This window comes from Crinia signifera, chromosome 2 (assembly GCF_055691185.1).
Source record: "Crinia signifera chromosome 2, ASM5569118v1, whole genome shotgun sequence".
Lineage (NCBI taxonomy): Eukaryota > Metazoa > Chordata > Amphibia > Anura > Myobatrachidae > Crinia > Crinia signifera.
This window is the reverse complement of record NC_139218.1, coordinates 87758803-87786765: the sequence shown is the minus strand read 5'-3', so window position 1 is coordinate 87786765 and position 27963 is coordinate 87758803. Positions and strand designations below refer to the sequence as shown.

Below are 27963 nucleotides of genomic sequence, written 5' to 3'. Positions count from 1 at the left end.
GCACATATGCCTATGTATAGACCCCAAACATCGGGGATGGAGACGAATTTGTACCCAAATGAACGGGTCTGAACTGTCCACTTTAGCTCTCTCTACTTTATCTTTCACCAAGATTTTGTCAAGCTTCCCCATAGTTATTCAGGAGATAACTGAACTGATAATTAGTTAATGAAGCATTTTATCATTTGCTTTTCTCTTTACCTGATATATTCTAATGTCACAGGCTGCACATACTGTATTACACATGTGTTAATCCCAATTACGTTTTGTGGATAGCCATGTATTCACTTTGAGTCTAGAGCCATCAGAGGGGTATTGCAATTTTTTCCCATGATCTGTATAAATAAAATTTGATACTATAATTGGTACTTTCTAAGATACAGTAGATAGATTGGATGAATAAGGTTCCCCCCTGCCCGCCAGCAAGATCCCTTCCTGCGGCGTATGCGAGATCAGTGGCAGGCTCTCTGAGGCAGATGGGAACTAGTAGTTCCCATCAGCCGCAGGGACCCTGCCACTGATCTCACATACGCCGCAGGGACCCCCTGCCCGCCAGCGCTGCTGTCCTGACCCTGCTGGCCGGAAACCTGTTTAGCCCGGGTAAATGTGTGGTCTCTGAAACCTGCTTTGACCCATTTTAAGAAACATTTTAAATACCGGGTCTAAGCAGGTTTTGTGGTGTGAAAGCAACATAATGCAAATTGAGTACACTATTCAAAATAATTTCTGGATCCTTGTCAAGGTGCCCATTGCTCATACACGGTACAATTATTGTATACAATATCGCATCTCATCGCATTGCATAGGTTTTGCAATGCAATGAGATGAGATCTAGTACAAAAAGTATGTGCAGCACATACTTTTTGAGCTGTGCGATGAGATGTGTGACGAAAGTGCACATCTCACCGCACATAACAATTGTACCGTGTATAGGTAACTTTATTCTGCAAAGCCAATATGCTATTTAACAAAATCACCTTTTAGATGTGGGTCGAGTATAATTTTTCAGGAAAGTCTCTATTTTTATACAAATAGTGTATATATTTTTTTTCTTTTTATAGATTAGAAATCTGATTTTTACAGTTAAATAATTGTTCTATGTTTCTATGCACAACGTATATAAAATAAAAATAATTTAGACATACTTCATGACAGATCAATATAAACATAGTGTATAACTGAGTAAAACTTTTTTATTGGAAAAATGATATCCGTATCCAAAAAACATGTTTCAAATAATGCTATCTTTCAAGTCATACGCTGTAGTCATGTATGCCATTCCCCTGTTAATAAAACAATATACAAATAATGAGTCACACAATGGAGGTCGAGGGTCAAGCAAAGTGGTTAGCCCCTACAGACTTGTTACAGTGACTCCGGAGAAATAAGAGCGAGTTGAAACTTTGAACATCAAAAGTAATGCTGACAGATGAACAAGGGATATAAAAAAAATCTTAATTCAAAGAAAGAAAAGGAAGATAAAGAATAACATATATTGCTTGTCTATGTACAGTAGTTTTGGCTTTATTGTGGTTATCTATTTTTCATAATAGTGTGTATAGAAAAACAACAAGTAAAAAAAAAGACAAAGATTTTATGAGATCTGTGGTCTGTGAAATGAAAGATGATTCTTAAATCCCTGATCGAATCATTCAAACAGAAGGATTAGAAGCCAAAGACTATTAATAAAACAATTACACCTTCAACACAACACCTGCTGCATTATAGAAAAAAAACATTGCATACCACTAGTGGTTCTATGTGGACTGCCCTAGAAATATGTGAAAAATAATCAGACTTGCATCTTGCATTGACAGGGTGACACCTCGGAATAAATCTTCCTCTATGCTTCTATCTTTTTAATCTGGCAACCATCTAACTTCAAGCCAAAATGAATAATTACATAACACAGTAATGGTCTGAGAAAGCAGAGACTGGAAAAGGATGATACATCTTGAAATACATACGTCTAGTATGTTCTTCCAAGCCTTAGAAACCCACTAAAAACAAATCAATGTGACATAATGATAAGCATACATTTTAGATATAAATAGAATGATATTGGCAAAGACATGTATTCAGAAACGATGGTTTTCCACCCTTTGTCCATCTTTTGCTCTTTCCTGTGTTACATACTATGAATTTTACAGTACTACGGTATCTGTTTGCTTTGATGTGGCCATCAGATAATTTCCAAATGTTATTTATGTATTTGCGTGATTACCTTATTTTTTTTCCTTTTGTGTGAATTATTTCTTTAAGAAATCAGTGATACAGTTCAAAATCGGTTATTTTCTTTTTTATGATGTCATCTATCTACCATTGAACCTTTATGGCAATTATATACAGTATGCCAAGTTGCTGGATATTGTGGTGCCATATATGGCTGATCTAAATCAAATGCACATCATGGCATCTGTATGCATATTAACCAAACAACACATGCAATAAGTCAGCTGTTTGATTATGTTTGACTTGTACTGTATTTTTTCCGTGTGTAAATTACATACTGTCAAATCCAATGAAATTCATTCAGATTAAGTAAAATTTAGATTAGCTGATTTTGACACCTTTTTGTTTTACTGCCAGCCCCCCCCCGCATGTGCATCCCCTTAGAACGGAGCTCCCCGCCGGTCCCCACCACCTCCCCGCCAGTCCCCACCACCTCGCCGCCGGTTCCCGACACTCGGTCCCACCTCGCCGCTCCCCCCTAATCCAGTCAGATGGAATGCCATCTCACCAGCGGGGGCATTCTGGTGAGCACAGGCGCTGGATGAGAGGTGATCCATCTGTACTGTATGGAGAAACTGAAAGTTATTTATTGCAATCAAAGTTACAGCATTTGTGTGGCCATGGGTGCAGTTCTGGATCAGGCATAGCGTTATTGCCCAAGAAGAGTTTATATATCTTTCACAAGATACAGTACAGATGTGTCCTGCTACCGTATTTCTGTTTACTGCAGCATACTGTAGCGCTACTATGATGCATACCAGGACTGTTACAAAGTTTGTCAGCACCCTAGGCACAACTTCAGCTTACTGCTCCCACTAACACCCACACAGCAATACCAACTTTCCAGAATCTCAAGTTTAGAGGTGGAGACCTAGAAGTTCAACATTTGCCATTTGCATTAAGATAAACATGAATGCCTCTCCCAGAGTCTATCCTTGATAGACTTAAGGGCATCCCTCAGATTCTGGAGCCCCTAGGTAACTGCCTCACATTATGCCACTATTTATGCATTGCTAGGCAGCTCCCATTCACTTTAATTGGGGAACGGGCACATGCGTAGACAGCTCCCATAGAAGTGAATACATAACCTAGCAATGCAAATGGACAGCCTTCAGCACAGATGGTTAAATTATAATAATTGAGGAACTGATTGGGTCAACTGTCCTCAGGCATGGATGTTTCTGGGGCATGGGCTGCTGATGTGGTTTGGTAACTGAGGGGTAGATGTATGAAGCAGTGATAAGGGAGGAAAAGTGATAAAGTGCCTGGTACATGGTACTACCAATCAGCTCCTGATTGTCCCTTTTTAAACGCAGCCTGTAACTTAACAGTCAGGAGCTGATTGGCAGGTGATAATGTACCAAGCACTTTATCATTTCTCCTCCCTTATCACACCGGAAATGCCTCATACAGACAATGGGGGAAATTTACTAAAGGAAATTTGTTAAAAATAGGTGTATTTGTATCCAGAAATACACTTATTTTTGACATTTACTATCCCGAAAATACGTCAATTCATATTCGTATTGATAGCACATCAATATGACTACGAATTGCCATATTTTCGGGATAGTAAATGTCAAAAATAAGTGTATTTCTGGATACAAATACACCTTTTTTTTACAAATTTCCTTTAGTAAATTTCCTCCAATATATCATATTGCACAAGTGTGACATTTTCCCCATATATTCCATGGGTCCTTGTATGGCTTATCTCCCAGTGTAACCTCAATAGTGCGCCCACCATGGCTTTCACCTGGTACAGTACACTTGTGGAAGGGATGGAAATACATGGGCCTGACTGTGTTAGTACCCTACTATAAGCTTTAGGATGCTGCAATCACCTAATTTTCTGTAATTCATTCAAGGTATGACCTATTCCACCCATGTAATCCTACGTAGTGCGCCAAATATGGCTGCCTCATCTAGTTCCTTTCATGAGTGGCATAACCTAGTACTAAGGAAACTTTCCCCACATACCATTTAATGTCCTGGCCATCCCTGCCATGCTCACTTCTTGCCATCAGTCCTCATTGCATGCACCTCATGTCTCCTGTACAGTATGTATCTCCCTCACTCTAGACTGTAAGCTCATTGGAGCAGGTCCCTCTTCTCTCCTGATCCCACAACCCCCTTCTTGCATTTGAATTATAGCTCTCTTAATCACCTACCATCTATACCCACATATCTTCTCACTTATGTTCATTTATTGCTACCACTAACAACTTGCCCCAGGAACATCCAGACTGTTCCTGTTCTTCCCTACATCTCAACTGTATTGTGTACTAAGAATTGTGCTGCTTTTTGTCACCTGTGCTCTGTTTTTGTTCTTCCGTTACTGTTATGTTAAGTTCTGTTTACCCTGTATTGTTCTAATTATGTGACCTATATAGGGCGCTGTGAGTCACCGGTGGCGCCTTATAAATAAAATGTAATCATAATAATAGTAATAATAGTAATAATAATAATAATCTGTATATAAAACAGAATTGATTATTTTCAGTTGGATTCTTATTTTCTTTGTCTTAACTCAGACATTCATTTGTTGGGCATTTATAATAGTTATTTGTTTCCTGAAATGTGTTATTAACAATTTGCAGAAAAAAAGTTTGCTCAAATTGAACTCATTGGAGGGATATTTGTTTGCCGAGCTTCATTTGGACATGGTATCCATTATTTATGCCCCTTCATTTATAATTGTCAGTAGTTTTAGGTTGTATTAAATGTAATAAAATGACAAACAAATCAGCATGAATTGGGGAATGTTGTCAATCCACTGTTTTATATGTAATTGCTCTGGAGACTGTGAATGTATTATGTTTATTGCACGCATATTTCCATGACTATAAATGAAGCTCTACTGTTACCGTGATAGTTCTAATTGATGTCCTATCGTTTTTCTTGTATGGATCATTTAAAAGGTATCACATAGAGCCTGCACAAAATACAATGTTTGTCTCAAAAATGAATAATATAAACTTTGCATCCAAGGGTTTTTTTCTAGCAGATAAATAAGCCCAACATAATGACAAGCATTAAAGCAAAGCAATCTTTCTAAATTTAAAACATAAATACCATTGCACAAAACCATATTTCATTCATTACTGAGTACAATTTATTAGAATGTGATTTACAGATTGTCCTTATATGTGTGTCCTAAAACACCTAGCCTCAATATACCATGCGGTGCAAGATGCTCAGCAAGAGTGAGTCCAGATTCCGTGCAACTCTGCTACCATCAAATATCTTTTTTTTTATTATTCACTAGCTGACCCGCCCGGCGTTGCCTGGGAAAATCTTGCAGTTTTTTATTTCCAAAATTGCTGTAAAATGTCATCTTATACTGTGCCAAAGACCTACGATTGTAATTTGTTAAAGCCTCCACATCCAAACAATTATCAATTTAAATGAGAAGTTATTTTTTAATCCTACTTTCATGTCTTGATTGTATTTCTATGTACACCTATATCTTTTTCACGGTTTATTGACTACATTGTACACTTTAACGTGACAAATCTTCATCTCAGTCTTATTCTTCAACTTCAACACTCATAACATTCAATCAAATACAGGCAGCTCATGACCATTGATCAAACATTATCTAGGATTCAAAAGGGTCTGGGACACCCTTAAGGTAGAGCAGAGCCTAACATCCAATGACTAACAGGGTGAGTGCAGTGTAACCACTTTGTATTTATCAATGCAATGCATTGACAATGACAAATATTTCTCAGTGCCAGAAACAGGCTGGAGCAGTGACAGCCTGGAGGACTGGAGAGATGGATATGGGAAAAAAAGAAAAAATGGTACATTTGGTACAGTTTTTATTTGCCGGTACAGACTGTTAAAAAAACTTCAAATTCGGTACAGTTGGAGGGTATGCTATAATGCAATTATTTTTTATTTGTTCTGTGTTTGTATGTTTTGTACTGTTTTGTGTGTGTTGTAGAGTATGTGGGTGTGTGTGTTGTGTGTATTGTGCTGCTAATTGTTATCTTATTTGTGTGTGTTGTAGAGTATGAGGATGTGTGTGTTGTGTGTATATCTGTTGAATACGTGTGTGAGGTGCCCTACGTATATACAGTATGTGTGTTTTGTCTTTGTGTATCTGTGCAATGATTAAGTGTGTGTGTTTTGTGTGTGTTGTAATGTTTTTGGGTGTGTGTAGTGAATGTGGGTGGGTGTTGTACTGTTAGTGGTATGTTATGTGTGTGTGCCTTGTGTATATGTCCAATGTGTAAGTGCATAAGGTGTGCTACGTATATATATATGTGTGCATAGTGTGCTGTGTGTATCTGTGCAATGTTTAAGTGTGTGTGTTGTCTGTATTGTACTGTTTTGGGGTGTGTTTTGTAGTGAACATGGGTGTGTGTTCTACTGTGAGTGGTGAGTTATGTGTGTGTGTGTCGTGTGTAGGGATGCCAATCCCGGGGCATTTTTTCAATCCCGGGATTCGGGATTGAAAAATGCTCAATCCCGGGATTCCCGGGATCCCGGGATTGGCTTCCCTAATAATAAAAAACACCCTGGCCGCCCAAGCGCTGGGCGGGTGGGTGGCAGGGACCGCTGGGTGGGAGGGCGGGTGGGTGGCAGGGACCGCTGGGTGGGAGGGCGGGTGGGTGGCAGGGAGCGCTGGGTGGGAGGGCGGGTGTGTGGCAGGGACCGCTAGGTGGGCGGGTGGGTGGCAGGTACCTTTGGCAGGTACCGCTGGGTGGGCGGGTGGGTGGCAGGGACCGCTGCCGCTGGGTCCCCGTGAGCGCTGGGTGGGTGAGCGGGCGGGTGGCCGGCCGTGAGTGCTGCCGGCCGTCAGCGCTGGGTGGGTGGGCGGGCAGGTGGCCGGGAGCGCTGGACGGGCGGGCGGGCAGCCGTGGACGTGCGGCTGTGCCCTGCGCAGCGTGACCTCGCAGCGTGACCTCGTCACGCTGCGCACTGCGGGGATTGGGAGAAGCCGGGCAGCGTCTGAGTGCTCAGACGCTGCCCGGCATTAAACTGCGCATGCGCAGTTTAATCCCGAAATCCCGGGATTGGAAATTCCAATCCCGGGATTGAAATCCCGGCGTTTTGGGGGCCAAATCCCGGGATCCCGCCGATCCCGATCCCGGGATTGGCCACCCTAGTCGTGTGTATCTGTCCAATGTGTGAGTGTTTGAGGTGCGCTATGCATATACTGTATGTGTGTAGTGTGCTGTGTGTATCCTGGTATCATTTAAGTGTGTGTGTTCTGTGTGTTTCAATATCTGTGCAATGTTTAAGTGTGTGTGTTCTCTGTGTTTGTTGTACTGTTTTTGGGTGTATGTTGTAGTGTATGTGGGTTTGTGTTGTACTGCATGTTGTGTGTTATGTGTGTGTGTGTTCTGTTGTGTGCATCTTTCCAATGTGTAAGAGTGTGATGTGCGCTACATATACAGTGTATGTGTGTGTGTTGTGTGCTATGTGTGCGAATGTGGTGTACTGTGTGTGTGTGTGTGTGTGTGTGATGTGTGGTATATGATATCCTCATTTATTCTTAATTGTTTAAAGCATTCAACATAATGTTAGAATGTGTCATTCATGCTCAATGACAGAAATAAAATCAGTTGTGGAGTTTTCTACATTGTCAATATTTTTTTCCAGATCATCAATCTAGGCAAATTAAACCTTGGTGTCTTGAAATCTCCCAAAAACGGCTTTGAGGTGCACAGCAGTGCCACGGTGTCTGCAATGTGACAGACATGCACACACAGTGGCGTCACTAGGCAGGTGCGGGGGGTGCGGCCCGCACCGGGTGTCACCAGTTAGTGGGGTGACACCCAATGCTGCAGGTTAGGAGGTACGGGTGTTCCCGGTACCCGGTACCGCCATATTAAAGTCCCCCGAAACGTAAGCGGCGGGGGGCACGGCCTATACAGGTCCGCCGCCCCCAGCCACAGCAGATTCCCTATGGAAGGGAGGGGCGGGGAGTGCATTGCGTGGCTCTCCTTCCTCTCCCTCCCCTCCCTCAGCAGCAGCAGTGGGAGGTGGCAGCAGCAGCGCGCGGTGGGAGCGAGGAGTGGACTCAGACTACTTGAGCAAGCCAGCTAGCACTGCAAGGTGAGTTGTGCAGTGCTGGCACTATGGGGGGAATACCTGGCACTGTGGGGGCATGTGTGGCACTGGGGGGCATATGGCTGGCACTGGGGGTATATGTATTGCACTGTGTGTGCATATCTGGCACTGGGGGCATGTGTGGCACTGGGGGGCATATGGCTGGCACTGGGGGCATATGTATTGCACTGTGTGTGCATATCTGGCACTGGGGCATGTGTGGCACTTTGGGGGCATGTGTGGCACTGGGGGGCATATGGCTGGCACTGGGGGTATATGTATTGCACTGTGTGTGCATATCTGGCACTGGGGGCATGTGTGGCACTGGGGGGCATATGGCTGGCACTGGGGGCATATGTATTGCACTGTGTGTGCATATCTGGCACTGGGGCATGTGTGGCACTTTGGGGGCATGTGTGGCACTGGGGGGCATATGGCTGGCACTGGGGGTATATGTATTGCACTGTGTGTGCATATCTGGCACTGGGGGCATGTGTGGCACTGGGGGGCATATGGCTGGCACTGGGGGTATATGTATTGCACTGTGTGTGCATATCTGGCTCTGGGGGCATGTGTGGCACTATGGGGGCATGTGTGGCACTGGGAGTATATGGCTGGCACTAGGGGTATATGTATTGCACTGTGTGTGCATATCTGGCCCTGGGGGCATGCGTGGCACTAGGGGGAATATGGCTGGCACTGGGGGCATATGTATTGCACTGTGTGTGCATATCTGGCACTGGGGGCAGGTGTGGCACTGTGGGGGCATGTGTGGCACTGGGGGGCATGTGGCTGACACTGGGGGTATATGTATTGCACTGTGTGTGCATATCTGGCACTGGGGGCATGTGTGGCACTGGGGGGCATATGGCTGGCACTGGGGGCATATGTATTGCACTGTGTGCATATATGGCACTGGGGGCAGGTGTGGCACTGTGGGGGCATGTGTGGCACTGGGGGGCATGTGGCTGGCACTGGGGGCATATGTATTGCACTGTGTGTGCATATCTGGCACTGGGGGCATGTGTGGCACTGGGGGCATGTGTGGCACTGGGGGCATATGGCTGGCACTGGGGGCATATGTATTGCACTGTGTGTGCATATCTGGCACTGGGGGCATGTGTGGCACTGTGGGGCATGTGATTCTGGCACTGTGGGGGCATATCTGGAACTGTGGGGGCATATATGTATTTGGCACTGTGGGGGCTTATGTGTCTCTGGCACTGCGGGGGCATATGGGTATCTGGCACTGTGGGGGCATATGTGTATCTGGCACTGTGGGGGCAGATTTTTAATGGACATCACATTATGGGGCGTAATGGGCATTACGGTGTGGGGAGCATTGGGTAATTGCCATCACAGTGTGGGGTGTAATGGGTATCAAAGTGTTGCGGCATAATGTGTAATTAGCATCAGAGTGCGGTGTAATTAGCATTGCGGTGTGGGCGTAATGTGTAACTGGCATCACTTGTGTGGCATTATGTGTAAATGGCATTACGTCATGTGTAATGGGTATAGTTCGCTAAAATGTGCAATCTGCAGGTACACAATACATTCATGGTACAGACCACGCCCCCTTCTGATAGACCACACCCCCAATTTTTCGGCCGCACAAGCATCCACTCTCCGTCTTCCAGAAAGTTGGTGGGGGAGGGGTGACACCATCAGTTCCTACACCGGGTGACACCAACCCTAGTGACGCCACTGCGCACACATGCAAACACACACACACACTCTTCAAATTATTATATAGGTAAAACAATGCAACGGGGCACACTAGGAGACTGTGCTAATTAATTTGCTATATGACACATTTATATGTGTTTGACTAAGTCTGTTTATTGGTCTAATTCAGACTTCATTGCAAAGCAATTTTCTTTTCTCAAATGGTTAAAACCATCTGCAGGTGGTGGGTGCAGATGTAACAGGTGCAGAGAGAGTTACATTTGGGTGAGTTATTTTGTTTGTTGTGCAGGATAAAAAATGGCTGCTTTATTTTTTTACTTCCATTTACATTTGAATTTAAACACACCTCCCTTTATTTAACTAAACAATACCTGTACTACTGCTGCTGGGGTAACTAATCCCTAAGTAATTAACAAAAAGTTTATTTAAACTTTTACTATAATTAAGGGATTGACACCATTCACTTTGCCTAAGATCACATTGCACCAATATCAATGATGACATAGATGTAATGCGCCGAATGGAAATTAAGGTGTGATAAACACTAAAAAGTACTACAAGAATTTTTTCTTTCTTCTGTTTGCCCTTTTTTGCTAACAAAACTTCAATTTTCAGTTATCGGTACTGAACTTTGGGAGCACCACCAATCACTGACTACAAGAATTATTTGTTAAGTAACTCTCTACATTGGTTTTATTTCACAATAGTTACAATTTATGTATTTTGCTGTCTGTGCAGATCCTGCCACATTCTCTAAGCTTATTATTATACTGCCATTTAGATTTGAGTTTGAAAACGCCTCCTATATCTAACTCTCCTTGCACATATTACATCTGCCCCACCTGCAGAGAACATGGTTTTGGCCAGTTCAAAGAAAAAGGTTATTTGCAATTGAGTCTGAGTTAGGCCCATGGAGCAGAAAAGAACCCAGTTTTACACATATATACAAGTGTTGTCACGATCCTAGGCATAGCAATTGCCCAGATAAACCATCCCTGCCATGTGACACTGTAACTGGATACCTGAGCGTGTGCAATAATTTCAAACGGTAGCCGCCACTAGGCAAAAGTAACAAGTTTATGATATAATCCCAGGCAATCTAATTTCTCTTGCTTGCACATAGAAACATTAATAATTTGTGTAACTCCTCTTCAGAGACCTGGGTTGGAAACGCAGACATCAGGACTAAAATTTATGGTTATTAAATTTAAGTGGAACACTTCAAAACTAATGTAACAGAAAAGGTTTCAAGATATATTGGTAAAATAGTCACATAAAGTCACATAGTAAAGATATTTTCAAGAAAATATAAAAACCGGGATATCAGAATAACCCTCTTTAGAATCTCTGATGTGGAGAGAGACATAGAGAACTGCTGCCACCACTGACTAAACTGCATATATAGGGACTCAGGACAATGCCCACCATACACTTTACACTCCTGGCTCAAACATGGGAGATCCTTGTACCCGGATACATGCATGTTTTATACTCTGTGTTATCCTTATTTTCACCTTCATAAATAATTCACCCAAAAATACACCCTATTGTACACTTCCCCTTAACAGGTTATTTACCCCCAATTTTAGGTTTTAATATTTCTTTGCTGATTTCAATAAATGATTTGCTGGCACAGGTATTTCTATATTGTATGTTTCTGGAGTGAGAACTTCTTCAATATCATCCACCTGATAGAGCTTGAGAGGTGCTGCATAGCTGCCCAAAGATAGCTTTGCCAAGTTTGTGGCATCATATTGAAAAATACTTGAGGCTGTAATTACACTCTCAACATTCAGGTTGGATGGGAAGCGTTGGTGCACAGTCATTTTCAAATCTCTCCAGAGATGTTCAATCGGATTCGAGTGTGGGCTCTGGCTGGGCCACTTAAGGACATTCACAGACTTTGACCTGAAGCCACCATGCTTCACTGTAGGGATGGTATTGGCTTGGGGATGAGCAGTACCTGGTTTCCTCCAAACATGAAGCCTTGCATTCACACCAAATAGTTCAATCTTTGTCTCATTATTTATTGTGCATTTGCCACTAGTATTATTAGAATATTTTTTATTTATATGAATCTAAACAGCAATTAAACCAAATGCTCACAAACTTTTATTGTCCATGAGACCAGGGTCAGCATATGAATATTCGGGGTAATGTTCTACGTGCCTGGCATAAGGCAAGCTCATATATTACTGAGCTGTATCACCTGGAATGTGCCTGACATATTAGCACAAGTACAGATGGAGCTGGCCTTATCCTTGCAGTGGATGGCGCTTCTACCGCCATCCATGCCAGCAGCCAGCTCCCACCAGGGGGCGCTCGCGTACGAGATGCCCATGCGCTCCGTGGCAACGGAGCTTGGCGGGGGTCCCCGATGCCTCCCCCGCCATCTCCACTTGTCCCCCTCGCCTCCCTGACCCCCCTCCCGAACTGGGCAGCGTCTCCCCGAAGTGGAGACGGGCAGGGAGATGCTGCCGCGATACTGGGATGCGCGTGCTCGTGAGATGCACGCACGTCCCAGTCTCTCTCGCCAGCGCAAGGAGTCTGGCGAGTGCCGGCAAAGACGAGCCCTGCTCCATCTGTACACTATTGTTATGTGCTGATTTAAATCTTATTTTTTTTATTTTCAGAATATATTGCCATACCACCATTAGCCCCATCTTCTATTACGTACAGTATGTGTGCTTTGTTTGGCATACCTGGAACAGTTTCCAGCTTGCATGCATTAGCTATGAAGACTAAATAATGCCTTATTTTCATTGATTGCTTAGCATATACTGTAAACTACATGGAAAGAGCAACAGGAATAGTACTTCTACTTCTAATGAACTATTGTTAAGGTGAATACACACTAGGCAATTTTGAGCTGAAAGTAGCTTTATAGCTTATCGCTCATCTTCCAAAATTGCTGCTAATTCTCAGTTTTTTTTAACTATTTTCCCTTTCTCCAGTTTTTATATTTAATTTACATTTTAGTTTTGTTGCTAATATGAAAATCAAACATACATATATTGTATTATACTTCCCAAACTAAAGGTATACTACTTACCCCTTTTATGGAGGAGTACGTTTGCATGCCTACGTCCATTCCCATTTTCAACATAGCAGGAGTAATTTCCTAAGTCGGCATCCTCAACTGAATCAAATATTAATGAGATTGATACTTCTTGCTCTCCAAGATGTTCCCTAAGAACTCTAGAAAACAAAACAGGAATAAGTCATTTATTTGCTATATTTTATATCTTCACAATTCTAAATGAGAGCCAGTCTTTACAATGGCTGTATATACTGTTACTGTATACTGTAAATCATCTATACCAATGGGAGACATTGCTTTTAGTAGTTTAGAGATGGGCAGTTGCAACAAATAAAACAAAACTACATGATGATCCTGTAGGTTACAGTTTATGATCCATGTTTTATCTTAACAGCTTGTTTGTTTCTTTGGTGAAATTCAGAGAATACGATTTATAACTAGAAGTTGTCTTTCTTCTAAATCTTTCAATAAATATAAAAAACAAACAAGTACCCGAAAGGCTTGTGTCTTGGACAATATACAGATAAATAAGCTCTGTAAATGTTTTTCTTTTAAAATATTTGGTTAGATTACTCTAGTGTAAACAGATATAAAACATTGGAATGATAACAGAGCACTGGGCTGGGCACTATTTTATGAACCCAACTTAAATTGCATCGGAGGAATTTAAACTACCACTGTGCCATCCGGCACCACCAGGTTACATATCTTACATATGTATAATTTCAGGTTTTTTTTTTGCATTTTGACCTATTGTACATCATGATCTAGACCAGGGCTGGGCAACACCGGCCCTCCAGATGTTAGTGAACTACACATCCCAGGATGCTTTGCATTAGTTTTGCTATGTGGCCATGCTGAAACTGATGCAAGGCATGCTTTGATGTGTAGTTCATCAACATCTGGAGGGCCGGTGTTGCCCAGCCCTGATCTAGACTGACCCAGATATACAATTTGACTATATCTATTTTGGTGGTTACAGCAATAATATGTTAGTTCTGTTGTATTTTATGGTATGTAGTAAAATTAGCAGTGGCATAACTACAGTATAGAGGGTAAAGATGGGGTGGAGGGGCAAAAGCAGCCCCACTGCAACCTCTAAAACAATAGGGTTATCTTCACTTTTTATGTTTTTAATTACTGCTGCACGGCCGAGTTCAGGGACCAGGAGATTACTTACCGAGAGGGAGGTGGAAAATTTATGATACGTTTTAGATGGTGCAGTGAGATTGGATTTGCCCCAAGCCCAATAACAGCTGCATTCATTGCACCCTATATAGTAAGAGGCTATATGTGCTCTGTCCATCTGTCTGTCTGCCCATGCCACTGTCTGACTGTCCATGCACCCATGGCCAGTGGAGTCCGATGCTAGTTTAAAAAATCTTGGGGACCGCTATGTATTTTGAAACTCTTACTTTTGGAACTAGGACTGGTTCAAGGGCCTGACGTTAGTTTTAAAGTACTGGGGACATTTTTTAGCTGCATTTATTGAACAAGGATAGCTCAAAAAGTCTTGGGCTGGTTTTGCTTGTGGGGGTGGACCCTACACATGCTTTTTCTAGGGTTGAGGAACTGCAATCAGGGCATAAAGTGGTCATGCAGAGGTGGGGGAACTCATTTCTCTATGCCACCTAATTACCCCCCCACCCTCCTCCTCCCCTCCCCCATTACGCAGAAGCAGGGCCAGTGGTAGGGTTTTTGGCATCCTTCTGCAAACTTGAATGCATTTCTGTGAGAATTACTGTGCAGGGCCGTGGAGGTTAAAATGTTCCACCTCACCATTAGAGGTGGTGGAACTCAGTTCCACCCCATTCCCCCTCACTTTAACCCCTGACTGCAATAACTTCAGTACATTTTCTCTTCTATAATGACAAAGGGCATGATGAGTTATTCTCAGTGCCCAACTTATGTATTCAAGGACATCTTCCACTCATTTTGTGCGCCTATACAAATCCGGTGGTATGCACCTCTTAAATCCAGCTTAGTAAAAATTGTTGTATCTGAGGAAGACAAATACATTAGAAATTAAGTAATAAAAGGTAACAATTTTTGATTGTGATTTAATTTGTCTCTGTACTTGACAAAGGGACATATGCGTCCATTATCTTCTTAATGAAGAAGTAACCAGACAAAAAGAAGATCTTGGCAAAAGAAGATGGGCAAAAAAATATTTTGCCATATGCTCTGGACATGATAACATATAAGTATATTTTCTTGGTGGTGTTTTTCTTGAAATTAAATCAATGGGGCAATCCACTTATTCCAATTATTAACTGTTGGCGAATCCACACTTTGTTTACTAAAGCTGTTTGTTAACTCTCTATAAGGCAAGAGAGGAAGCTCTTGTTTGAGAAGTACGTTTTCTGAAGTGGTGGATTAATCTGAGTTCTGAATGTTGCACACTCACTGGCAAGGTTTGATAAGGAGTTATGCTGTCTGTAATTCAGCTACCATCCATATCCATGAGATAAATGGGTCATGATAGTAGCTTCTGAACTAAAGCTGAAGTTATGAAGGTCCCAGCTTTTCCAGATTTTAAAGGTGTGGGAATAAACTTGAATGTTTGTGTGTAATATGATTTTTGATAAATAGTACCTACTCCTACTATGGCTTCTCCACAGGACAGGGTTGATAGATGCTTCAGACAGGTTCAAAGCTGACGATTACAGGCTTTGTACACCTATAAAAGCAGAAATGTCCTTGGAGGTGCCTTGTATCCTCTCCAGTTGGTGAAGGTTGTTATGGTAGAGGCAGTTGGCATGCTCAGAAGTGGTCATTCCTGCCCTTCCCTTCTCCAGATCTTACTTTCTGAAGTTAAAAAGTCATGCGTAGCAAATTTATCCTTTATCCAATCGGATAAATCATTACAGAAGGCAGAAAATAAGGTCTTACCATTCCATTTCAGTTCAGAGGCTAGTGCCTGAAATTGCATTACATACAGTACTAGCCAATTGTGCAAGAAACCTGTTGCATAAAATGTCAGCTGATTCATCAAAAATCTATCAAAAATGTTGAAATGAAAACAGTTTTAGATGATAGAAATGGAGTGGGTCTTGCCGAAAAGGATGATGCTCAAGTTAAGGACTGCTTAAATAATAAAATGATACACAGTTGTGTTTTCTCAGCTTGAGATCTATTCAGGTGACTGTGCATGGGTATGTATGTACACACCAAATTCAATAGGATTGCATGGTGCGTACGCACACTGCGGCTACTCATGCCAATATGCATATAGTCGCTCATTCAATGTATATGTAGTCAGTGAGCAAAAACATGTAAAATCAGAAAGGACTTAATTGTATGCCACCTTAGTGGCATAGGGGATGGTTTCAGGATATAAATCAAAGTGGATTTTTACAGTGGTTCGGTAATCCTCTACAAAATTTGGTCTCTCTGTTCAATTTCTCAGGAGAAGGGAGACAATGATGAGGAGTCTGCACTGGAACAGAATTTGGAATGGACACTGGTGTAGGATCGCATTGATCTGACCCAATAATTGAACCAAAACTGCTGATACAAGTTGAATGTTATCCAGGCTTGTAGACAACTCCTGTAGAAACTGCATAATTGTCTTTGTTTAAACTCATGTTTCTCGAATCCACTCATAAGCATTGTTGTTTGCCCACTCCTTGACCCTGTTCTCATGCTAAGCACACGTGGCCATTACAAACTGTCAGAACTAAAAATTATGCTACAACAGGACTGGAGCTTATGATGTAGGTTGTATTGTTGGAGACCACATGTACCTGTAGAAAGCTGGGAAGGTTTATTAGGTTTCTGCACATGAAGTTGAAGCACTGAGGAGACTATTAGGCACTAGATAGGGAATTGGAAGTGAGAGACTTGAGAAATCAGTTGATAGGTTCTAGTATTGGGTACTAGGCTACAACCAATGGCCAACAGTGTGTGTGTGTATACGGTAACCAGGCTGGAACTGATAATGCATATTAGAGTGATCAGGATGGAATCAGCAATCCTTATTGGAGGAACATAATGCATACTGGCATAACTGGTCATTCATACTGGAGTAACTATGTTGGAACCAGTAATGCATATTGGACTAACCAGACCATTACTGGTAATACACACTAGAGTAACTGGGCTTGGACCGATAATGCATATTGGAGTAACCAAACCAGAGTCAGATACAGTATGTGTCTAGAAGTAAATGGGCTGGAATCGGTAGCAGAAGCTATGAAAATACATTGTATCGAATGCTGCTGGAAGAGAACCATATACATATATTTGCATTAAAGATTTAAATAGGAGGTAGTACAATATTTGCAATATCAATGTAAACTTTGATATTACAGTACATATACAACAAAGCAATGTTCTCAGTGTTCTAATTGTGTTAATGGTAAAATATATAATAATTGCTTGGTTAATATTAAAGCATTATTATTAGTTTTATTTTTATTTATACATGTTATTTATAAGGGATGCAGTGTCCTCCACATGGCATACATTAGAAAAATACATAGTACACAGAACTAAACATTAAAGTAAGTAAATACTAAAACAGAGCACAGGTTACAATTATCAGCATAATTCACAGTGCACAATACAGCTGACATGTAGGGAAGCAAAACGGTTGTCTGCATGCTGCCAGGGGCAGGTTGCTATGGATAGAGAGGAATGAACACAAGCGAGAAGAGTAAAATGGAGATGCACTAAAGGGAAAATGTGATAAAACCCCCCATTTTCCGGGTTTTTACCACAATTCCCCATGCATTAATGCAGGTTTTTGAAATGTTGAGTAATGCCAGCAAAAGTTACCCTAGATAAGCCTATGGACTTTTCTTTGGATCCCTCCCAGCATGCCCTGCATCCAGCACCATCACGCATGCACAGAGGGACTCCCGGGTCTCAGACCAGGAAGTCCAGTGATGGAGCCGCTTTGCAAAGGACAACTCTTATCAGAAGAGCTGTCCTTTGCTTTAATAACTGCATACAGTATGTTAGTGCATGTGCATTTATTAACAATGCATCTCCCCCTAGGAGTGCTGTAATAGAGGTGTGAGAGAAGAGGGCTGTGAGACCAGAGGGGAATAGGCCCCTGCTCCAAGGAGCTTACAGTGTAAAGGTTAGTATACAGTAGTATATTATAAGTAAAAAGAATCTCCCAACATATACTGTAATTGGCATTTCACACTGGAAATATAAATATATATGTCCCTTTTTTATAGTTAATTATCTTTATATCATCTATTAGACAATCCAATTAACAGTAACTTCAGCAACACGTTACATCAATCACCTTTATGTGACATATGTGAGATAAATAATGAGTCATTTGCATATGTTTATCTGTCTTTACCTGATATCGCCCTCTCTGACCCGCTTTTCATCCAAATCTTCAATAAACTTTTCCCCTTTCATCCAGTAAATTAAAGGACTGACATCACCGCTGTAGCCAAAGAAAGCTCTGCAGGTTAAATTAGCGAAGCTGCCTGTTGGATAAAAACAATGACACTGTAAGTGCATAAAATGGTTCCTTTTCTAAATCCTAAAGATTCTCAGAAAGCAGGCACTGAGCACAGTAATAAATTAGATAAATGAACAGTAGCACTTTCAAGTTGTTGTCTTTACCCTTTACTTGAGCTTTCTTCTTCTTCCAGTCTGAGCGTAAATGAAAGATTAAAGACTTCATTCTACCTACAATAAATAATGTTTGCTTACATCCCAATTGCCCTGTTTTTTATTGAATAATACATTCGGCTGCTTTTAAATTGTGTCAAGAGACTAATATATTTGTTTGTTAATACAAGGTAATACAATGTTGTGACTAAAAATCCAATGATTCAAAAATGTACCAAAACAATAGCAAGGAACGCAAAGTGATAAACCAGTGATAAGTTATATATTGATACTACAGTATACCACATATAACTCATAAGCCCCGTACACATGGGACGATTTCAACCATAATTGCCAGGGATATGTTCACTGAGCTGAGTTAAGTTTATAGTCAATGCATGCCAATAGGAAAAAATTCTATTTATTTGCTAAAGTTTAGCATTAAATCACTCACACATACAGTAGATCCATTTTTGCGTAAAGTAAATTATTTCCAATAATCCCCAGCTCTGCTAGTATGTTAGTGCAGTAGGTGACTAAAAGTAATGATATTTGTTATGTTACAAATTTACTTTACCTATAATTTTCTTCTGAACTTTTAAAAATATCACCTGATAAGTACACCAGCTGAAAGGATCTAAAAAATAAGTCAGACAGCTATAAACTAGTTTGGAAATACTGAACATTTTACTGTTCTGATGAATATTTAATAATTTTTAGCTCCATAAAATTCAATCAGTTAGCGCATTATTGAATATGTTAAACTATATGATTGAGATACACAATGTAAATGTTAATGTTTTTAGAAATAAAATGAAGTATCCCAGTCTTAATTTGAATTAAATTAATCTATAATGAGATGATGTTCTTATAAACTGTATAAAGGGGCTCAATGTTTAATAGCTAAACCAAATAAGATATCAGCTGCAATCAGTGGCGGTAGCAGCCCAACCAAGTAGTGCAGGGGGAAATGCTAAACACATATAAACATATCTGTAATCATGTATGTAATATATGTGCTGGATGGACCATCCAAGGAACGGCAGCATTGTATGCATAAGTAGTAGTACGTTTATTTATAAGGCGCCACAAAGTGTCCGCAGCGCCGTACATAGCAAACAAAAAAAACAAATTACAAGGTAACGTACAGGGTGTGTTGAAAAATACAGTATGAATAGGGGTATAGCTGGTAGAACTAATATCAGCATCAGTTCAGAAGTAGGTGTCAAAATTGTCAAGGAGACTGAAGATGAAGTAGAGGAAGGGAAGAACAGGACAGGAGCACAGGTGAGGTAATGAGGTAGGTTGAGTACGTGAGGAAGGAGGGCCCTGCTCATAAGAGTTAACATACTAAAAATAGGTGGGTGGACGAACGAAATACAATAGGATAAGTAGGAACGGAGGGGAACGGAGGCAGGATAGGAGGATCAAAAGAGGTTAGGAGGAGGGATAGGCTAGTCGAAAAAAGTGGGTTTTGAGGGAGCGCTTGAAGGAGGTAAGGGAATCAGATAGCCTGATGGGTGGCGGGAGGTTGTTCCAGTGCAGGGGGGCAGCGCGAGAGAAATCTTGGACACGGGAGTGGGAGGAGGTGATTAGGTCAGAGGTCAGTTGGCGGTTAGCGATGGAGCGAAGAGAACGGGAGGGAGTGTGGATAGAGATCAGTGAAGAGAGGTAGGGAGCTGTGGAGGAGGAGAGAGCCTTGTAGGTGGTGGTGAGGAGTTTAAAGAGAACTCGGAAAGGAATGGGGAGCCAGTGAAGAGATAGACAGAGGGGGGAGGCGGAGGTAGAGCGGCGGGAGAGGAAGATGAGCCTAGCAGCAGCGTTAAGAATGGATTGGAGAGGTGCGAGGCAGGTGAGAGGTAGCCCAGAGAGAAGGATGTTGCAGTAGTCAAGGCGGGAGATGACAAGATAGTGAATGAGAATTTTGGTCGCGTCAGTGGAGAGGAATGGTCTGATGCGTGAGATGTTGCGTAGGTGAAAGCGGCAAGACTGTGAGAGAGCACGAATGTGGGGGGTGAAAGAGAGGGAGGAGTCAATGATGACACCAAGGCAGCGCGTTTGGTCGGTGGACGTGATCTCGGTTTCACCAATGCTGATGGAGATAGTGGGAGAAGAGGGGATGTTCGGGGGATGGAAGATTAGAAGTTCAGTTTTAGCCATGTTTAGTTTCAGGAAGCGTTGGGTCATCCAGGCTGAGATGGCCGTGAGGCATTCTGAGACCTTTGGGTTGCATTTTAGGATTAATCACTATTTATTAAATTTTATAAGTCAAAATGTTTCATTGAAAAGTGGCACAGTTTTAGTAACAAATCTATCAGGTAGTGCTATTTCCCTATACAATATATAGTAAAAAAAAATCTATATATTATAATTATAAACTGAAAATAAAAATACCTAGGCCACCTCCGTGGGCCTAGGGAGCACAAATGTTACAATAACTGGGTCATAACGGCGGCATCCTGAAAATGGTCTGGACATCCCTGCGGTATCCAGATCGCGCCTTTAAAGTGTTGAGTTGAAACCAGCTACTGTACAGTGCAAAAGTCAGTTGAATGAGTCGGTTACTTAAAGAGGTGCGCAGTTCCCCGTGCTTTGGTTCTGGGTCTAGATCTTTGTTATGTTTTGATTTACAGTAATGGTCAGCACAGTAAGCACTGGGGAGAGGAAACCAGGAAGCCGAGGGATCTTATGGTCCCTTTTATATCGACAGCTGCTGGAACATTATCATCTAGCAGTCGTAAAGGGGACTTTCTGACTGGTTGCATCATATGTGACCATGTCAGGGAAAGCCCAGCCAGGTGTAGTTGTATCACACCAGGCAAGTGTTTAATGTGGATCTCTAGATTTCTAAGTTTGCTAGATTTATGCAATGTACATCCACAAGCAGTGGCATATTTTTAATCGGTGGAAGGGATGTAATGCACACAGTTTTCTTGGTCCAGGGGGCCCCACACTATACACCCTATTGACATTTCTTGAATACTTACTGTATGCTGGCCATACATCAGACCAACTTACAGAAGAATTAGTGCGGTGACGAGAAGAAGAAATCCTTGTCTCACTAATTTACAGCAATCATGCAGTTTTGATATGTTTATGTTTGAATGCTTAGCAAGACATGTACAATACCCAGCTATTTAATCATTTTAGGAGACAAATAGTGATAAAAGGATTGACTTCAAAAATCTTTTTTTTATTTGTGCTTCCAAATATCCTATTATCAAATATCCGAGAAATATCTTATATCCTAATTTTGACCCTTTTTTTCTTAATAAGTAGGCTACAAAATATTGAATTTTAGATGATCACACCTTAATTAGATTTACAGGAGTACTCTGGGAGGAGATAACAGGATTATTGGGAAAAGAGAGCAAATAATGAAAGTATAATAAATAGTGTGTTCTGCATGCAGACTTACTAGAAACATCAAAGAAACTAGGTCACATTTTTTATGCAGCTGTCAATTAATATTTACAATAGGAAAATTAAAATACATTATTAAAGCCCATTTAAATAGTTTCTGTTAATTTAGGTATTAATTATTGATGTGGATTTATATGGGAAGTCTACCGTATATTGGGGGGTTTTCAGACAGCTCCAAACCGGTGATAATAATTCGACTGCACATGCGTACGGTTTGCAGTATGCATGCATGAGGCCATCCTGCATTAAAATCCAGTATCTTTTTTATTTGCTGGCCATATGCAAGCTGATTGACAGGAAGACGGCTTTTGTAGGTGCCATCTGTCCCTTTACTGGTAGTGTCCAGGAAACCGCAGGCATGCTCAAGCGTATTCAGGGAGTATTTGGGATGTCAGCTCCAGTCCCAATCAGCCTGTTTCTATGGCACTGGCCTGGGCTACAGACAGAATGTACACACTGGGATAATTATTAGATGGTGAGTAAATGCAAATGGATTTGCTGCTTATCGCAGGGATGCAGTAAATTTTGCAAGTTTTTTGCAGGCTTGCACATGGTGGGATTTAACTTTGGCTGGTTTGCAAGTCTGAGTTTGAAGTCTGAAGGCTGGAGTGGCAGCAAAAACTCCTCAACCTGCCTTCCCATCACCTTAAACAAGAGGTTGTGACACACTGGAACTCCACCCTCTATATGCTGCAGAGGATGGAGGAGCAGCAAAAGGTCATTCAAGCCTACACAGCCACCTACGAAATAGGCAGAGGATGCACCTGTCTCAAACAGCTGAAATTTCCAACACAGCCCGCTGGCAGGGATGCAGGGCAGGCAGAAGCGAGTTTGGACATCTGCTTCAGATCAAAGAACCAGCCAACAATTGCTTACATGTCTCTTGCACTGCATACAATGCTGTCATCCAAGTAGACATATCATACAGTCCGTACCTGTACTGGCAGGAAAAAAGGCAGTTTGGAGGCCCCTGTACAAACTGGCTCTATTTTACCTGAGTTACCCCCCCCCCCTCCAGTGTGTACTTTAGTGGTCAGCGAGCGGCGTAGGTGGTTGCTTCCACAACATGTGGAGAAGATGATGTTCATAAAAATGAATTATCAATTCTTCAACGAAGACCAGCAATTGCCTTCACAGACTACAGAGGGACCTGTAATGGTGGATTCCAGTGGGGACTGATAATCTCTTAGGATGAGGATGTGCGTACTGAAGGGAGTTAGGAATCAGAGGATGAGGTTGAGGACAACATATTGCCTCTGTAGAGCCAGTTTGTGCAGGGAGAGATGATTTGATTATTTTTTTGTGGGGGCCCAAACACACCAATCATTTCAACCACAGTCGTGTGGCAGACCCTGTCACTGAAATGATTGGTTTGCGCATGTCCTATTTACGCAACAAAAGGATGGGTGGAAGGGCCCAAAGTCCATTCCATCTTGCACCTTTTTTGGCATTATGTGCTCTTTGGGCTTTTTTTTTTCAAACTGTCTGCCACTACAATGCCCCTCCTAGATGGGCCAAGTGTTTGTGCTGCTCACTTGTGTTGCTTAGCATCTAGCTACCTTGGTGCAACCTTTTGGCATAAAAACAACATTGTGAGGTATGAGGTATTCAGGATAGACATTCATTAGTGGAAATTAATGTTATTGAGGTTAATAATAGCGTAAAAAAAACATAATACTGCATTCATTTAGCATTTTTATGTTTTGTTTTTAAATTCAGATCCAAAACACGAAACGCCAAACACTGAAGGGTGGTGTTTAGGAACAGATCCAGATCCAAAACACTGCAGGAGATATAGACCCTAAACACGTTTCACAAAACATTAAAAGTGGACGGTTCACATCCCTAGTTATATTGGTAACATAGGGGCCCATTTATCATTTAATTATTGTGGCTAAATCCATGAAAACATTTTCCCTTTTAGCTGCAAATGTGTCAGGAGGGACTACAGCAGGAATCTCTGATACATGCTGTGATCCCTCCTGCTCTGCCGGAATCTGCATCACTAATAGGTTGATATGGGGGATGCGATGCCTTCCGATGTATCAATATGTGGCAGCACTGCATCGGGTTCCTGGGCTACCTCCATTTTGATATTTTAGTAGCTTATTGTAGCCTAAGGGCTACAGATCGCACTACCGGCAGGTCTGTGCTGTCAGCGCGGTCACCAGGGGGTGCAGCACTAACCGCCCATGTGCAGACACCCCTATACCTGGGTGAGTGCATCACAGGGACTGGCTACTTTCAAAGCTCTGCCCCTGCATGTGCGGGAAGATAAACTAACCCATTATAGGATCGTATATCACATTGCAATCCTGAACAATAATAATCTGGCCAGATCCATTGTATATGCAATCCTACTTAAATGGGCCCCATAAGGAGATACACATGGTGGCTAGAATAAGAATTAGAGCCAGAATCTTTGGTTATATTTGTACATTTTCTAGACCTTTATTGTCTTGGATTTTTTCTGCATCCAGGCATAGTAAAAATACATCCTTTGTCCAATGTCTTAATATGAGGGAATCTAAAGAGGAGTAGTAAACATTTCTGGGTTTAACACAAACGAGAGAGAAAGAGAGCAAGGAGCATGGAGCAGTTAGAAGAAAAAATGGAAGGCTTTGCCAAATAAGTGAATCTTGATAGGGGCAAATTAAGAGAGGAGGGGACCCCTGTTGGCGCCTCTGCCCTGACCCCCATCTCTAGAAGGTAACAGCTGTGACAGTGACTTTGAGAACTAAGTTGGATGGGTGCAGTGTTAACCCAAAATAGCCACCACACTGTTTTCCGAAGAACCTATGCACCCCCTACTTCTTAAAGTCATCATCACTGCAATGGGACTCCAGAAAGGTACATATTTAAAACATGGGTGTAGGGTTGCGGTGGGGTGCCAGATGACGACCCAACATTTGGGATTCCCTGGTCAGTACACCAGCATCAGAATCCTGACTGTTCAAATGCCAGACAGTCAGATCCCAACTGACATGGGCTATTCTCCCTTGTGGGGGTGCCTGCAAGGGGTTTCATCTGTCAATCTGGGGTCAATCTGTCGCCGTACCAGTGGTCAGGATTCCTGATGTTGGTATACTGACCACTAGAATCCCAACTATTGGGCCGCCATACCACACCTATGCACCTGTGGACCCAGAGCCCATTGTACACCGAAACACACAAATTATAGATTTGCAACTGGTTATTGAGAGCCCATTTGAAGCTTTGCAGATGTGAGTTCCACTAAAACTTTGGATTGTGCTATTCAATAAGTTGTTTGAAATTTACATAAATTGTATAAATAGAGGGCATAGAAAATATTACAACATATTTTTAGTTTTAATATGTAATTATTTATTTAAATTAAAGTTGTATGTCACCAAGTAATACTACTACTAAAAATAAGAAACTATATTGTAAAAGGAAATGTAGGTTAATAATCCCCATGCTAGACCATTTTGCTGTTTTGTCATAGGTTGTAGAATAAAAAAAAGCCAACATAAACCTGCAGATGACTGAAACATCATATCCTAAAACAAAATGAACTGGTATGAATATTCAGCCTCCAGACTAACAACACAGGAGTAAAAACAAAGTGTGATGTACATATGAAAAAAGCCCAAAGACCTCAAAGGGAAATGCTTTGCTTTACAAATTTACTGTTGTGTTTTTCTTCACAATTGCAAGTGGGAAATACATCGGTCCCTAACTATTGAGATAATGTTCCATTTTGTTCCAGATGAATATGACATTTTTTATGTTATGTTTGTAAGCGTTCTTTCCAGCTGTGATTTGATTGTGCTTATATGCCACTAGGGGACATTGTTTGGCTTCTAACAGTCTATGTGAAAATATACATAAAAACAGCTTAGTGGGAGTGTCAGTATCCAAAGGAACTGCTAGTCGTAATTAGCAAATATTGAATGTTTTGTGCTTGAGTGAAATGTCATTTTGTATGGGTATTCCAAATTACATATGCACCATTAGTCATACGTGTTAACTTAGGATACATTGTGATGGTAACAGCAGTATTTTATTTGCTGTTCCCTGGTGACAGTGATGTTGTCTGTTGTACGAATAATAATATTCCTCTTTTCTTTCCAGCAAGTCATGCAGCATCTTGTATTCATTAGAATTCCTTTTAAACAAGGTGCAGTGCCTAAACATTGTGTATAACATAAATGTAAAAAGCAAATATTCTAAGAAACAGATTGGCAAAGGACGTGGTTCTAACCCTTTTCCAGCATTTTTGAAATGGGTTAGTTCTGCTTCTCCAAAAGGTAATAAACGGAAGATCATAGAGAAATCATAAAACCTAAAGCTGCTTTTGCCATAGCCAGCTATAGCAGAGAACAGCCATTGGCACGTATTAATCACATACACACAGCATTACCTGAGTAAGCGGTCCCTGGATCAACAGGGCAGGCATTTGCACACCCGACGGGTGGCATCAGAAGGCTCGCTAAACAGCTAATTTTTGCTGCCTTCCAGAATCACCCCCATAGTCAGGACAGCGATGGCCAGAGAGAGGACAATTATCGTAACACATCTCTGGTGACCCCCCTTAAAATACACTTCAGAGCTATTTCTTGCAATGGGCTTGTTAATACATGGACCTCAGAGAGTTAAATATTAAGATATCATGATATCAAAATGAAAACATATTTCTTGTCAAACTCCATATTAAGACAGGCTTACCAAGATCCCTTTATTCATGCAAAGGAAAGGAATATGCAATGACACATTACTGTATAGTACATGTAATATGATAGAGGAACTGAAGAGGTACAATTAGTGGTAGCACTCACCAAATGAAAGTACAATGGATAGGGAGTAGTTGGTGTTTTGGAATTAAACTGGAAAGACTACTGTATGCATTATGAAGGCAGTACATACATAATGTAAAGTAGTGGTCTAAGTGTGATAAATGGAACTGTATTACAATATTCCTATTGGGATTGTTAGTATCTATAAGGGGAAAGTGGTGTAGAATGCACTATATATCTGGCGGTCCAGCCTATTACTTTACAAAGTTATCTTAACTTTGTTGTATTTGAAGTAAATGCTGCTGCTCTCTGTGTATTACAGTATGCTTCCAAGTTACACAGCATGTATGTGCACATGTACTGTATGTGCAAATTTGAAACTGAAAACTTGGTTAGAATTCCTGCCTCGAGCACTGAGGTCATGAGTTCAATGCCCTTATCATGACCTATAAATGGTCAGTTTGTACGTTCTCCTGTAAACAAACTAATATAGTGTTTGGGGCCTAGGTTACGCAGTGCTGCCTGAATTAATGTAATAACTTCTAAATGTTCCCACATTTCAAAATATATCTCAACATACTGTACATAAAATTGTAAGTAAAACAGAAAACAATGCGAAAATAGACATAAATAAATAGTATAATAATAAAGTTAATGATATAAAGTTAAATTAAATATGTGCCTTCACCCGAATGTGAGAACTCAGAGTTACTTAGGAGTGTGAACAGCCTCATTTTCAAGCACTTCATTATGTACACCGGCTCCGACGCCCCCGTCCCCCCCGCCCGCCCCCGCGCGCGCGACCGACGCGCAGGGCCCGCCGGAGGACCCCCCGAACCCCCGGCAGCCCCGCCACACCGCCCCGACCCGGCGGGCAAACGACCGCTGAGCGCCGGAGCGGGCGTCCCCGTCCGCGCACCGGCCACCCTCCGGCGAGGGGAGGGGGACAGCCCCCGCCCATCCCCCCCGCAGGGAGGCCCAACCCCGGGCCGCCCAGACCCCCCAACCCCACCCAGCGCAGCGCACCCAGCGGGAGCCCCCGCAGCGCGCCCAGGCCCGCCAGCCACAGGAACAGCAACAAGCCACAGCCCCAAAGAAGAAACAGAGAAAGCAGGGAAAGCCGTCAACGAAATAGAGCCACAGTCCAGCAGCAAGAGTGGGAAGAAAACAGAGCGAAAAGGA

The 27963-nt window shown here is 41.9% G+C and overlaps 1 protein-coding gene across 1 annotated transcript in view; it reads right to left on the bottom strand.

Annotated features, from left to right (window-relative positions):
- The window catches only part of IL1RAPL1 (interleukin 1 receptor accessory protein like 1), a 1364460-nt gene that overhangs the window by 47256 nt on the left and 1289241 nt on the right, over positions 1-27963 (bottom strand). Inside the window, exons 7-8 of the mRNA XM_083172527.1 lie at positions 18342-18474; positions 13034-13179 (exon numbers count right to left, since the gene is read on the bottom strand). Coding sequence (XP_083028653.1) covers positions 13034-13179; positions 18342-18474 — 279 coding nt within the window. The remainder of the gene's footprint in view (positions 1-13033; positions 13180-18341; positions 18475-27963) is intronic.